The 13,189-nt window shown below is 35.7% G+C and overlaps 1 protein-coding gene across 1 annotated transcript in view; it reads right to left on the bottom strand.

Annotated features, from left to right (window-relative positions):
• The window catches only part of LOC127844445 (MAM and LDL-receptor class A domain-containing protein 1-like), a 146,457-nt gene that overhangs the window by 87,697 nt on the left and 45,571 nt on the right, over positions 1-13,189 (bottom strand). The window contains exons 53-65 of the mRNA XM_052374653.1: positions 12,827-13,027; positions 12,086-12,244; positions 10,638-10,775; positions 9,992-10,251; positions 9,407-9,704; positions 8,609-8,880; positions 7,720-7,804; positions 5,776-5,943; positions 4,620-4,885; positions 4,325-4,412; positions 2,481-2,618; positions 1,952-2,112; positions 1,295-1,487 (exon numbers count right to left, since the gene is read on the bottom strand). Of these exons, the coding sequence (XP_052230613.1) occupies positions 1,295-1,487; positions 1,952-2,112; positions 2,481-2,618; positions 4,325-4,412; positions 4,620-4,885; positions 5,776-5,943; positions 7,720-7,804; positions 8,609-8,880; positions 9,407-9,704; positions 9,992-10,251; positions 10,638-10,775; positions 12,086-12,244; positions 12,827-13,027 (2,427 nt within the window). The remainder of the gene's footprint in view (positions 1-1,294; positions 1,488-1,951; positions 2,113-2,480; positions 2,619-4,324; positions 4,413-4,619; positions 4,886-5,775; positions 5,944-7,719; positions 7,805-8,608; positions 8,881-9,406; positions 9,705-9,991; positions 10,252-10,637; positions 10,776-12,085; positions 12,245-12,826; positions 13,028-13,189) is intronic.

The raw sequence follows: 13,189 nt of genomic DNA, 5'->3' as shown, positions 1-13,189 counted from the left end.
AAGTAAAGACTGTTTTTTTAAGACAGCATAGTAAAGACTGTATATTTAAGACAGCATAGTAAAGACTGTATATTTAAGACAGCATAGTAAAGACTGTATATTTAAGACAGCAGTGTAAAGACTGTTGTATTTAAGACAGCATTGTAAATAAAGACTGTGTATTCAAGACAGCAGAGTAAAGACTGTATATTAAAGACAGCATAGTAAAGACTGCATATTTAAGACAGCAAAGTAAAGACTGCATATTTAAGACAGCAAAGTTAAGACTGTATATTTAAGACAGCATAGTAAAGACTGTATATTTATAACAGCATAGTAAAGACTGTATATTTAAGACAGCATAGTAAAGACTGTATATTTAAGACAGCATAGTAAAGACTGTATATTTATAACAGCATAGTAAAGACTGTATATTTAAGACAGCATAGTAAAGACTGTATATTTAAGACAGCATAGTAAAGACTGTATATTTAAGACAGCATAGTAAAGACTGTATATATAAGACAGCATAGTAAAGACTGTATATTTAAGACAGCATAGTAAAGACTGTATATTTAAGACAGCATAGTAAAGACTGTATATTTAAGACAGCATAGTAAAGACAGCATATTTACAACAGCATAGTAAAGATGCATAGTTAAGATAGCAGAGTTTTCTAAGACAGCCTAGTTAAAAAAAGAATAGCTAAGGCAGCATAGTTTAGACAGCATAGCTAAGGCAGCATAGTTTAGACAGCATACTTAAGAAAGCATAGTTCAGACAGAATAGCTAAGACAGCATACTTAAGAAAGCATAGTTTAGACAGAATATTTATGACAACATAGTTAAGACAGAATAACTTAAACATCATAATTAAGACAGCATAGTCAAAACAACATAATTAAGACAACATAGTTATGACAGTACATGTATAGTTAAGGCAGCATAGTTAAGACAGTGAGGCTAAGACAGCATAGTTAAGACAGCATAGATAAGACAGCATAGTTAAGACAGCATAGTTAAGATGGCAGAGTTAAGACAGCATAGTTAAGATGGCAGAGTGAAGACAGCATACTAAGACAACATAGATAAGACAGCAGATTCAAGACAGCATAGTTCAAACAGCAGAGTTAAGATGGCAGAGTTAAGACAGCAGAGTTAAGACAGTGAGGCTAAGACAGCATAGTTAAGACTGCATAGATAAGACAGCAGATTCAAGACAGCATAGTTAAAACACTTAAGTAAAGACAGTATATTTAAGACATCATAAGTTTGAACAGTGTTGTTAAGACAGCTTCACTAAGACAGAACCTACTCTGGCAAGTCCCAGGTGTGAAGACAATGTCATCAATGGCGATGTACCCTTTAACTGAGGCCGACCTCACAAAGTCAAACATGACCTGGTAGTTAACATCACTCAAAATGCCAAACTGTCCCTGACTCCAAACCCCGTCTGTGGCCCCTGACGGCATGTTTGACAACACCCACCTAGCCGAAGATGTGCCGTTCTGTTTGAAACATTCATATAACATGTATTTGTTTATGAATCCTACGCTTTATTTGTTACTGAATATTTGGTACAGAATTTAAGTTTTATTTGTCACAATATATTTGGGATAGAACACTTTTTTTATTAATCGACCTTGGTAAAAAAAATTGGGGAAAAAAAACTAGACAAAAAACACTCTTACAGATTTGTCATACCAATTCATTACTGAATACTGCCATTAAATAAACAATTATCAGTTAAATAATGAACAATCATTGTGAAATTAAATTGGCATGTTTTGTATTCAGTTTATAAACTAAGTTTATAATTACATTCAAATACTTAAATCTATTGAAAGATGTTTCACAATTTTATATGAGCCTCATTCTGATTACCAATGGTGGTAAATGCATATGCGCAAAGTGTAGTCCCAGAGAAGCCTGTGAAGTTTGCACAGTCTAATCAGGGACAACAAGCATCTACCTTTATTACAGACGCTGTGAGCGTTCCCAGGCCTGATGTGATGACAAACCAAAACTTGAAGCAGACACCACTATTGCTTGTGGGCACCATGGATGGAGAGTTGACGTCTGCTTTGGCGCCCGGGCGGGTCACGCTACCATCTCCAATGTACAGGTACGTGCCTGAGAATGGGGAAAAGGCAAGTCAGAAACCTTTATTGTGAACCTATTTATTTTAGCTTGATTACTAAAAGACCTTAGGTTTACTGAAATGCTGTTGAGTCCATTTCCTGAGTAGAACCATTACTTGGTATCTTTGTGGGAGATCTAAACAACAATGCTTTCACAGTGTCGATCAAACCTTTGACCTCCTGGTCGATAGGCAGACACCATATCCTCTACTCCACTGTGATATAATTGTAAAATATTTTTGTTGGTAAAACAGTTATTTGGGCCATGATGCAATCACCAAGTCTTTATCTATAGAAAAATACATCAACATCATGTAAGAACAGACGCTGTTTGTTTTTTGTCCACAGCCCAACACTCACCTTGATTTGCACCAAACGTGTGGTCACCAGTAAGATGGCTACGATCCCCGGTGTAGTTGCCACGGAGCAGCACCCAGTCATCGTCGTCAGTACGAACATTACCCCACCCGCATGCTCCTCCCTCAAAGTCGCAGTTTCCTGGGAAACACAGGGTTACCATGACAACTCATTAACATTTTGTGTGTAATACTTGTTGGGTTAAATAAGCAATAAACAAAAAAGTAGCAATATAAAAAAAATGCAGCCAATTCAAACTGTATACAGATACTGTATCCTGCAATAGGCCTATTATGCTTATGAAAAGGACAATTTGTATCTCATTTTATCAAATTTGGTTATTTTATTTTGTAACATTAGGAATATTGTTCGTTCTGTTCTTGTTGTCATTCTATTTCTAAAGCAGAACATCTTCTTGATTACCTATTTCTTAAACATTTTAATAACTTTCTCCCCTATTATCGGAACTATCCTCCAATCTGCTTGTTTAATTCCCTTCAGAAATTCTAATCTCATTCCTTTGAACTCCTGCTCTTCTTTGTACCATTCTTTAATATGGACATTCTGGTCTTTAAAGTAAATTTTTACATCATTATATGAATTTTATTTTTGTTCATGACCAAGTCTTGTGTGGGTCGGCTGTGTCAGTTTAAGTATGTTGATAAATGATAACTTTCTCTCCATGTCCTCTAATAATGAAGTCTAAAAAGTATGGACAATAATTGTGAACACAATAATCATGCAATAGGTTTACAACTTTATTTTTCAGTACAGGTTCAGTGCATTGAAATCCTTAAACACTCAGATGTAACCTCGAGTCAGCTACCTGGGAAGAATCTTTATACTTGAGTCTTTATAAAATTTGGCATCCACTTGTCACAGTTTTCATACCACATTATCACTTTTTTTAAACAGTTTCCAATCTCCAAGAACTGCTGAAACAAACTTCCTCTCCAAAATGGGATCCTGGCTAGTTGCTGCCACCTTATATCAAAGTTTTCAGGCTGCTGATATTCTCTGCCTCTCTGTTAAGTTGGGACCAGTTGAAGTTTCTGTCACTTCATTACCAAAGGCCAGAGCTGTATATAGAAATTGCCTTTATAAAGACTGTCCAATTAGCGCAGTGGTTGATACAAGGGCTTCTCATCTAGGTGACCTGGTTTAAATCCTGTTACCCGTAAACATGTAAGTTTGGTCGGTGGTCACCATACCAGACAGGTAGGGTATCCTTCAGGTACTCCAGTTTCCTCCCACAGGACCATTTCAAAAAATGAAATATCTTATATTAAAAACACAAAGCCTGCATTTCCAGCTTTAATTCACAATTTTTTCAACCTTGCATGTCTTGATTGTTAATTAGGTAGGAGTGCTGGGTCACACGCAGTGTCCTCACAAATTGCAGCCCTTGACATGGAAGGACCTCATAAACTTCAAAATACAAACATGCTGCAAGAAGTCATGGCTTCGTCACTACCGCAGCTGTGGTGACGCTTCCTGTCATAATATCATCAGAAAGCATCATGACAGCTGAGGCAGGAATGGCCTCAATGGATAAATAAAACAGTGTGAAAAAACACTGTCCCTGCTTTCCCAACATTAAAAGTGGAGTGGATTTCTGGTCAAGATTGTATCTCAGTTTGATTTCTCATCATCACATTTGCAAAACATCAAACTTTGGTCAAAATGAAAAGATGTTTGTTAGATTAGCAGCAAATACAAATTGTCCAATTAAATTAAAAAAAATAAAAAAAATTGTAGGCATCCACCAGGTCTCTTTTGCTTCCTCACCATATCGATTGAAAATAATAATTCGCTTTTTTGTTTATTTTACATAAAACTTAATGTACCCGGTGCTGGGCAAGAAGCCTGCATTTTGACGTCGTCTATGGCAATATCAGAGTAGAAGCCATTGCCTCGCACACCTTCAAACACCACCTGAAATGATTGAAGTGAAGTTTATATTGGTGGGTAGTTTAAACTGAGCATGAAAAGTATAAAAAATGCAGGACCTAAATGTATTCAGATGAAAATGCCATTTTCTGATTAGTCAATCGGTCAAAATATTACTTAAAAGAATCACACGGAACTATTAAAAGTAGAAAAAACAAATACCTGAAGCATAGCTTTTGAAAAAGAACTTACATTATAGTTGGATAGGGCTGGCAGATTAATGAACTGCTGGATCCAGGTGTTTCCCGCATTTCCAGTCCGTTTCCAGAGCGGGCTGCCAAGGCTGGGGTTGCTGGAGTTCTGGACGGCGTACACGTTGAGTGTGCCCATTGTTGTGCCATACATGCTGTACCAGAACGAGAGGCAAGCACCATTGGCTGGGGTGAGTGACGGCGTCCATAACCGCGCCACATCACCTTGACGAAGTGCTCCAGAGGTCTCGATGTAAACGTAGTGACCTGAGAGTAACATACAAAAACAGAGGTCTCGATGTAAACGTAGTTACATGAATGTAACATACAAAAACAGAGGTCTCAATGTAAACATAGTGACCTGAGAGCAACATACAAAAACAGAGGTCTCAATGTAAACGTAGTTACATGAATGTAACATACAAAAACAGAGGTCTCGATGTAAACGTAGTGACCTGAGTGTAACATACAAAAACAGAGGCCTGGATGTAAACGTAGTGACCTGAGTGTAACATACACAAAAATATTTGATGTAAACATAGTGACCCAAGTTAAACATACAAAAAGAGGTCCCAATGTAAACGTAGTGACCTGAGTGTAACATACAAAAAAAGAGGTCTCCATGTAAACGTAGTGACCTGAGTGTAACATACAAAAACAGTGTAACATACAAAAACAGAGGTCTTGATGTAAACGTAGTGACCTGAATGTAACATACAAAAAAGAGGTCTCGATGTAAACGTAGTGACCTGATTGTAACATACAAAAACAGAGGTCTCGATGTAAACGTAGTGACCTGAGTGTTACATACAAAAACAGAGGTCCCAATGTGAACATATTTGAATGCCCTGTATTTAATTCAGTACTAAAGACATAGTGGCCTGAATTTAAAACACACATAAGATATTCATCATCTTGTACAATGTAAATTTCTTATAATAGAGTTCCAGACTTCCTAATCCAAAAAGGTCATAAAGGCTGGAATTTTACAGTTTAATCATATTTCATAATTTGTCTAATAAAAAATGTTTTTGGAATGATTTAGGAATCTTGACCTCTTGAATTAAGTATTGAGAGTACCCTGCTATGGTGATTCAAAGTAAATAATATAGTAATATATCTTTTACAAAGATTTCATTTTCAGCATGCCAACATACCAGATGCAGTTCCGTAAGTGTGGTCATTGGTTGGTCCCGTGCCAGTAGTGGCTGTCCCTCCAGACTGGAACGACCAATCAAACACGTCTGTCTTGTCCTGGATGTAGCCGCAGATATTGATCGTCTCAAATGTACAGTCAGCGGGCGCCGTAGTAGATGTATTGGATCCTTGTGAAAAATAACCGAGCATTATGAACAATAACGTATCATTATGAAAAATAAGTGAGCATTATAAACAATAACAGAGCATTATGAAAACTAAGTCAGCATTATGAACAATAAATGAGTATTTTGAAAAATGACTGAGCATTATGAACATGGACTGAGAATTATGAACAATGGCTTAGCATTATGACTATTGATTGACCGTTATGAACAATTACTGAGCATTATGAACATGAACTGAGAAATATGAACAATGATTGAGCATTATGACTATTGACTGAGCATTTTGACTATTAACTGAGTATTATGAACAATGAATGAATATTATGAACAATGACTGAGTATTATGAACAATTACTGAGAATATGAACAATGATTGAGCATTACAAACAATGACTGAGCATTATGAAGAATGACTGAGCATTATAAGTGATGACTGACCATTATGAACAATGACTGAGCATTATGAGCATTTGACTGAGCATTATGAACAATGACTGAGCATTATAGACAATGACTGAGCATAATTAACAATGACTGAGCATTATTAACAATGACTGAGCATTATGGACAATGACTGAGCATTATGGACAATGACTGAGCATAATGGACAATGACTGAGCATTATAGACAATGACTGAGCATTATGAACAATGACTAGGCATACTGAGTATTGATTGAGCATTACAAACAATTACTGAGCATTACGAATATTGCCTGAGCATTATGAACAAAACACTGACTGAACATTATGAACATGGACTTATGAACATTGACTGACCATTATGAAAAATGAGCATTATAAACCATGACAAAGCATTATGACTACTGACTGAGCATTATGACTATCAATTGAGCATTACTTACAATGACTGAGCATTATGAACAAGGACTGAGCATTATAAGCAATGACTGAGTATTATAAGCAATTACTGAGCATTATGAAGATTGATTGAGCATTATGAACAATGACTGAGCAATATGAACAATGATTGAACATTATGAACATTGACTGAGCATTACAAACAATGACTGAGCATTATAAACATTGACTGAACATTATGACTATTGAATGAGCATTTTGAACATTGACTCAGTAAAATGACAGAAGAATAGTATTAGAAATAACATTTTTTAAGTCCTTTAAAAAAAAAAGATTTAGAGGCCTCATAGCCAATCCTCAGGTACTGATGAGCAGCAACAAGCATAAAACCTGAACAGACTGCACGTTTGATGCAGGCTGGTCTGGTTTTATGCTGGTTGCATATAGACAATTTCAATTTCCTTATTAGCATGAAAGAGTTTTAAAATCTTATGTTTGGATAATTATGACCTGCTGAAAATAACTGTTGAAATATAGTTGCATATTAACATGTTAAAAATGAAAAATAATATGTAATGTAAGTTGCATTAACATTATATTTGAGGTCCAAACTTTAATTGAAACATAAAAATACCACAGAAGACATATCCATTTAAACTATCCCGTTTAAACAAGTTCTGAGGAAGACAATTTTGTTTTTGTTGTTTGTTTTTTTCTTTTGATTCTGGACAATAACTCTTTCAATGCTGGAACCGAATTTTGAAGGCCTTTGCAAACAGTTTGGAACCAGATGAGATGCCACAAAACGTGGCGTCTCATCAGGATCCAAACTGTTTGCTATTCTGATAGTATTCTTTGAAAAAAATCTAAGAAAAAAAATAATTTTAGAAATGCAGCAGACAACATTTTAGCAGACAACAAATTTCCCAGCATGCAAATGGTTAATCAGGGTATACCTGTACACTGTCCTGCTGTCAAGGTAATGTCATCAATGGCAATGTCCCCATTATAACTGGATCCACACACTCCCTCAAACACCATCTGAGACAAACAAGCACAGGTACACATTATCTCTGATATTTTTTAATTGTATAAAGATTTTTTTGTATTTTACATTTTCATGTTATGCTCCATCACCTGCCAACAAAACCACATTAAATAAACCCAAAATTGCCAATATATAAAACAAAGCTAAAATATATCTAACAAAATAGGGCTACAAAATATATTTCTTTATTATGTTTAACTTACTGGTGATAAAAAATATAAAAATTGAGAAACATTTGAAAAGCATTTATGAGTATCCTCCACGATAAGTATAGACACATTTCTGTAAACAAGTCAGTAAAATACACAACTGGGAAACAAATATAACTGCAGTCAAAATTGTTGCAACCTTCTTAAAAAAACAATTTACTGTATCAAATATTTCCAAATACCACTTTGAGCCTGGCTCTAGGAATACAAGGCTGAATGCTTGTGCATAAAAAGTTCTCTTTTGTAGCTTATTTGCCTGTGCAGTCAGCACTGGCTTATCAGGGATGACACTTTCCAGTAACTTGTTATTTGTTGTTGAACAGAAGTCTTAGCGAAAATTCAGCTAAGGCCGAAAGTGCCCTCCTCATTGACTGCACAGGCTAATCTACTGTACCCACATCCTTGTTGACTGCACAGGCTAATCTACTGTACCCACATGCGTTAAACCCCATTTTCCCAGAATTCAGCTCCACTATATAAATATTAATTACATTGCTAACTTGACTGCTGGAACTATACATTATTTATTACATTGGTAACTAGACTGGTATCACTTAAATATATAAATTATATGTATATATATATTACGTTTGTGATTTGACTGCTGGCACTTCCTCCAAGTATCTGTATGGTGCCCAGTTTCCAGGCATTGGCCTGGTTCCCAGTTCGAGTCCACACCGGGGAACCCAAGGTGGTGCCCTGGGAGAGATAGACGTTGAGGGCCTTGATGGTCTGACCGTACATGTGGTACCAGAACGTCACGCACATGGTGGAGGCACCGTTGATCGCAGGGCTTATCAGTCGAGCCAGGTCATTTGGTCGGCGGGGTGCGGAGGTTTCAATGTACATGTAGTATCCACCTGGGAAAATAAGATTAGTTTTAATTATAAACTAAGTAGAAAAATGGTAGTATTCCTTAAGCTTGAATGAGCTTTTAAACCAAACACAATTCATAAGATATCTTAAACATTTATACATGCAAACGTCACCAGCTTGGTTAACAAATTATTAAGCATCTTGTTGTAATGGTAACAATAAGACAAATCTGAGAGGGATTGAACATGAAACCCATCTTTCATTCAGCTTTTATTTTCTACATAAATAATGCCAATTTTGACCCCTATAATGTTTCTTATGAAGAACAAATAATAATCATTAAATTAACACAATGTATATCAATTGACAATATTGTTTATGTCTCAGCTCAATATTACTTCGAAATAACTGTCACACATAACAAAGTATACTTTTCTAATTGTAAATTATAAGACACAATTGCAAAACCTATATATAAATTAATCATGAATTTCCATAATGAAGACTTTAAAATGATGAACTTTCATTAATTGTACATTTCTATAAACAAGAAAAAAAAGATTTCTTTACCTCCACTGTGATCATTGGTCGGGCCAGTGCCAGCAGTGGTTGTACTTCCTCTGTATCTTGTCCAATCAAAATTGTCTGTTGTGTCTTGGGTCCACCCACACACGTCTGTGTCAAAGTTGCACACGAACCCGACAGGGAGGGTAGCTGGGGCTGTTGCCATTATAGGCTGGGCAGTTGTCGTGGTAACAGAAGGGTCCGCATTGGTAGGTATCAGTGTGCACGTCTGAGCCAGGAATGTGACGTCATCTATTGCTATATCTCCCTGGTAACCATTTCCACGAATAGCTTCGAAAAGTACCTAAATGAAAAATATGGGATGTTATGACAAAAAAAAAGTTTTAGTTGCAAGCCACATATTGTGCCAAAAATGTTGTTTAAAAAATAAAAAAAATATTTTTTATTTTTTTAAATCAAGATTTCATTGAAAGTTTAAAAGCAAAGTCATAGCAAAAAGAACATGAAAATGTGATGTATTTTCAACAAATTCAAAAGCAAAACAAAAAAACACGTTTACAATTGTACAGAAAAAGTAATAACAAAACCAACCCGACATTGTGTAGCCTATACATCAATAGTACAACAAACCTGAAACTGTGTGGCCTGACCAACATTGACTGTAGCCTGGCTCCACTGGAGGCCCTGGTTTCCACTAAGCTCCCACACCTTGACAGAGTTGCCTCCCTGAGGCAGGGCCCACACGCGCAGGGAACCAATGCTGCTACCATACATGTTGTAGTAGAACTGCAGGCAAAGTGGCGAGCTCGAGCCGCTAAATGTTGCCGACTGGAGGATGGCGTTGTCTCCTGGACTGCGCGGCGCAGATGATTCAATGAACATGTAGTGCCCTAGAAAGTGACATTAACTCGTATAATGCTCAAAATGACCCTAAGTAATTTTGAAATGACAACCACATATTATAACACATATAAAAGTCACATAAAAAAGATAACCCACATTCCATGCAAAAATTGAATACAAAAAACAACATTGCCATGAAGGTTAGCTCACTAATTATTTCTAGCAAATTCCAGGTATGCCTACTTGTTTTATGATAACTTATTGCATATGAAGATTAAATAACACACTTGTCAGAATGTGAAGTTCGTTTAACTATTTAATGTGAACAAGGCTGACATGACATTTAAGTAATTCAAATAATTTCTGCTGTCTCATTCTTTTAATATATGAACATTAAAATCGTAAAAAACACAAATCCATGTGTGACATATACCAGTCAAATTTTTGAAGGTATTATCTACGGAGGGTCCAGTGCCGGTGGTGGCTGTTCTACCACTTCCTCTCTCCCAGTCAAACGTGTCGTTGTTGTAGTTGCTCCATGAACACGTGTCCACCTCAAAATCACAGTTGCCTAGGAGAAAAATTTACATTTTTATATAAAAGATGTTATTTTATTTACTCTGCCTCTAAAAAAGCTGTCCCACCAGTGAAGTAGTTATTTAACTGATTACCCTGGTTCAGTGTATGCTCCTAGTCCCATTATTCACTAAACAATTCTGACAATAAAAACTATTCTTTAAGTTGAAATTGTCTATTGTGCTTTAATTTTGAGTAAGGCTTGGTACTAACCTCCTCTATCTGCATCAATCTTAGTGAAGAACAGATTGTTAAGGAAGTTATCACAGTGAAAGCCTGTACATATTAAAATGCTGGGTGTTTTTTTTCTTGGTTCTATGTAATTCTTTTTTCTTAAGTCTAATAATGGGTTGGTGAATAGAGGCCCAGGTGCATGTAAACTAAGTTGGTGGTCACCATACTGGACATGTGGTTTGAGGTTTTCCAGTTTTCCTACACATCAAAGACCACACAAAAAATGAATAATTTCCAAAAAAACAAAATAGCTACAAAAAGCTATAATTTAGAATTTGTCCCAACTTGAATGACTCTAGAATGCATCCCGACTTGAATGACTCTAGATAATAGGGTAGGAGTGCTGGGACAAACTCCTGGTCCACACGTTATGCAGGCTCAGCTGCGGAAGCAATTAATGAAATATAAAATACACAAACTTTAAAAAAAAAATGCAGTTGCCTAGGAGACAGAATGACATGTTTACATATAAGATACAATTCTTAACTCTTCAAAATACAAATGTGTACATGTTGCAGTATTTTTTTCGTTCAAATTTGGGACCTGTAGGGGGACCCATTCCCAATGGAAAAGAAGTATATATTCTTCCCAAATGGGACCTAAACATTCCCAAATGAAGGTTTAAAAAAAAAAAAAAATTAAGATAAATAAATCTCAGCATTTAATTCATCTTCCATCAAGCTCTATAAGTTAAACCTGAGTAAATTTATGTAAATCATTTTTATTCTTAATTTTAAAGAATTTTTTAGCAAAAAGACAGCAAACTCATTTCCCGATTTCAGCTAAAACAATGAGATTTTCCCAATTTTAAGAGATCGGGCCCCATTTCCAAAAAAAACAATGTGTTTTGCAAACTACAACCAATTATCATATCATCAGTCCTTGAACAATAAGAACAAAACTTACCTATGCAAAACAATCATATGATTACCCAAGAAACATGAAGTATAAAGAATTTCAAACAAGAAATTAAAATGAAAACGAAGTTTCATGCAAATTTGATATATGACTGAATAAGTATAACCGGAATACAATTCCATGTATAGGTGTACCCAGACTACAATATCATACCTGGTGCCCCAGTGGCACATGATCCCGGTTTCATGGTGACATCGTCAATGGCGATGTCCCCGTAGAAGGACGAGCCTCGTACTCCCTCAAACACCAGCATGGCCCCTGTGGTTCCTGGGAATGCCACCTGACCTCGTATCCATCTGTTGCCTTGGTTACCTGTCGGTTACGCATAGAACTTTAAAGGTTATGCTTCCAATGTTTTAAAATCTCCCTACCTATGTAAGCATATTTATTTGTATGCATTCATTTATTTTAAACTTAAATAACCTATGACCTGCTTTTTTAAGGATTATTCTATCATAAATATACATACATATTATATAATTCTAAATACAAATAACCAATTTATTAAATACTAAGTGATAAAGTATTACAAAATAAATGAATGAAATTATTCTATTTATCTATTCCTGCTTGATGAAAAGAAAACGGCTTTTACCTTCTTAAAAGATACTAATATGAGTAAAGTTTTTAAAAGCATTCAATACAGAGGAATGTTTTTTTGCTATAAGGATGATATCCTGACTTTTCACAGATAAGTGCTAAAATTTACAATTCTCCACTGGGTTATAAAGCTAATAAAAAATACATATTGTAAAAAATAATTATTACAAGTATTATTCAATAAAACAAATATCATCTATCTATTTAAGCTTGATTGCATAGAAAGCCTATGGCTTACTAATAATCTCTTGGGTTTTATAAAATAAATATTTGTAAGAATACAGGCATTCAAACCTTGTTTAGTGAACACTGGATTTCCTAGGCCAGTACTGGACTTTAAGAAGACATTGAGTGTGCCAATAGTGGACCCGTACATGTTGTACCAGAATTCCACACAGGTCTGCACACCACTGGGGCCATTGTAAGCAGGGGAGATAAGCCGAGCCCTGTCACCCGGTACTCTAGGCGCCGAGGTCTCTATGTACATGTAGTGTCCTGAACAAATGAAGTAATGGTATGCTTTATTTTGAATATTTGTATTTTCATAGGTAAATTGTAACATTTTGTTCATATACGAAACATGAAAAGCAAAACATGAGAATTTATCGTTTTGTCATATACAGACTTTACCTTTACTCTTACGTATCTACAATCCTC

The sequence above is a fragment of the Dreissena polymorpha genome, chromosome 1, assembly GCF_020536995.1.
Source record: "Dreissena polymorpha isolate Duluth1 chromosome 1, UMN_Dpol_1.0, whole genome shotgun sequence".
NCBI classification, from domain to species: domain Eukaryota; kingdom Metazoa; phylum Mollusca; class Bivalvia; order Myida; family Dreissenidae; genus Dreissena; species Dreissena polymorpha.
The sequence above is the reverse complement of the archived record's forward strand: the minus strand, read 5'-3'. Positions and strand labels throughout refer to the sequence as shown.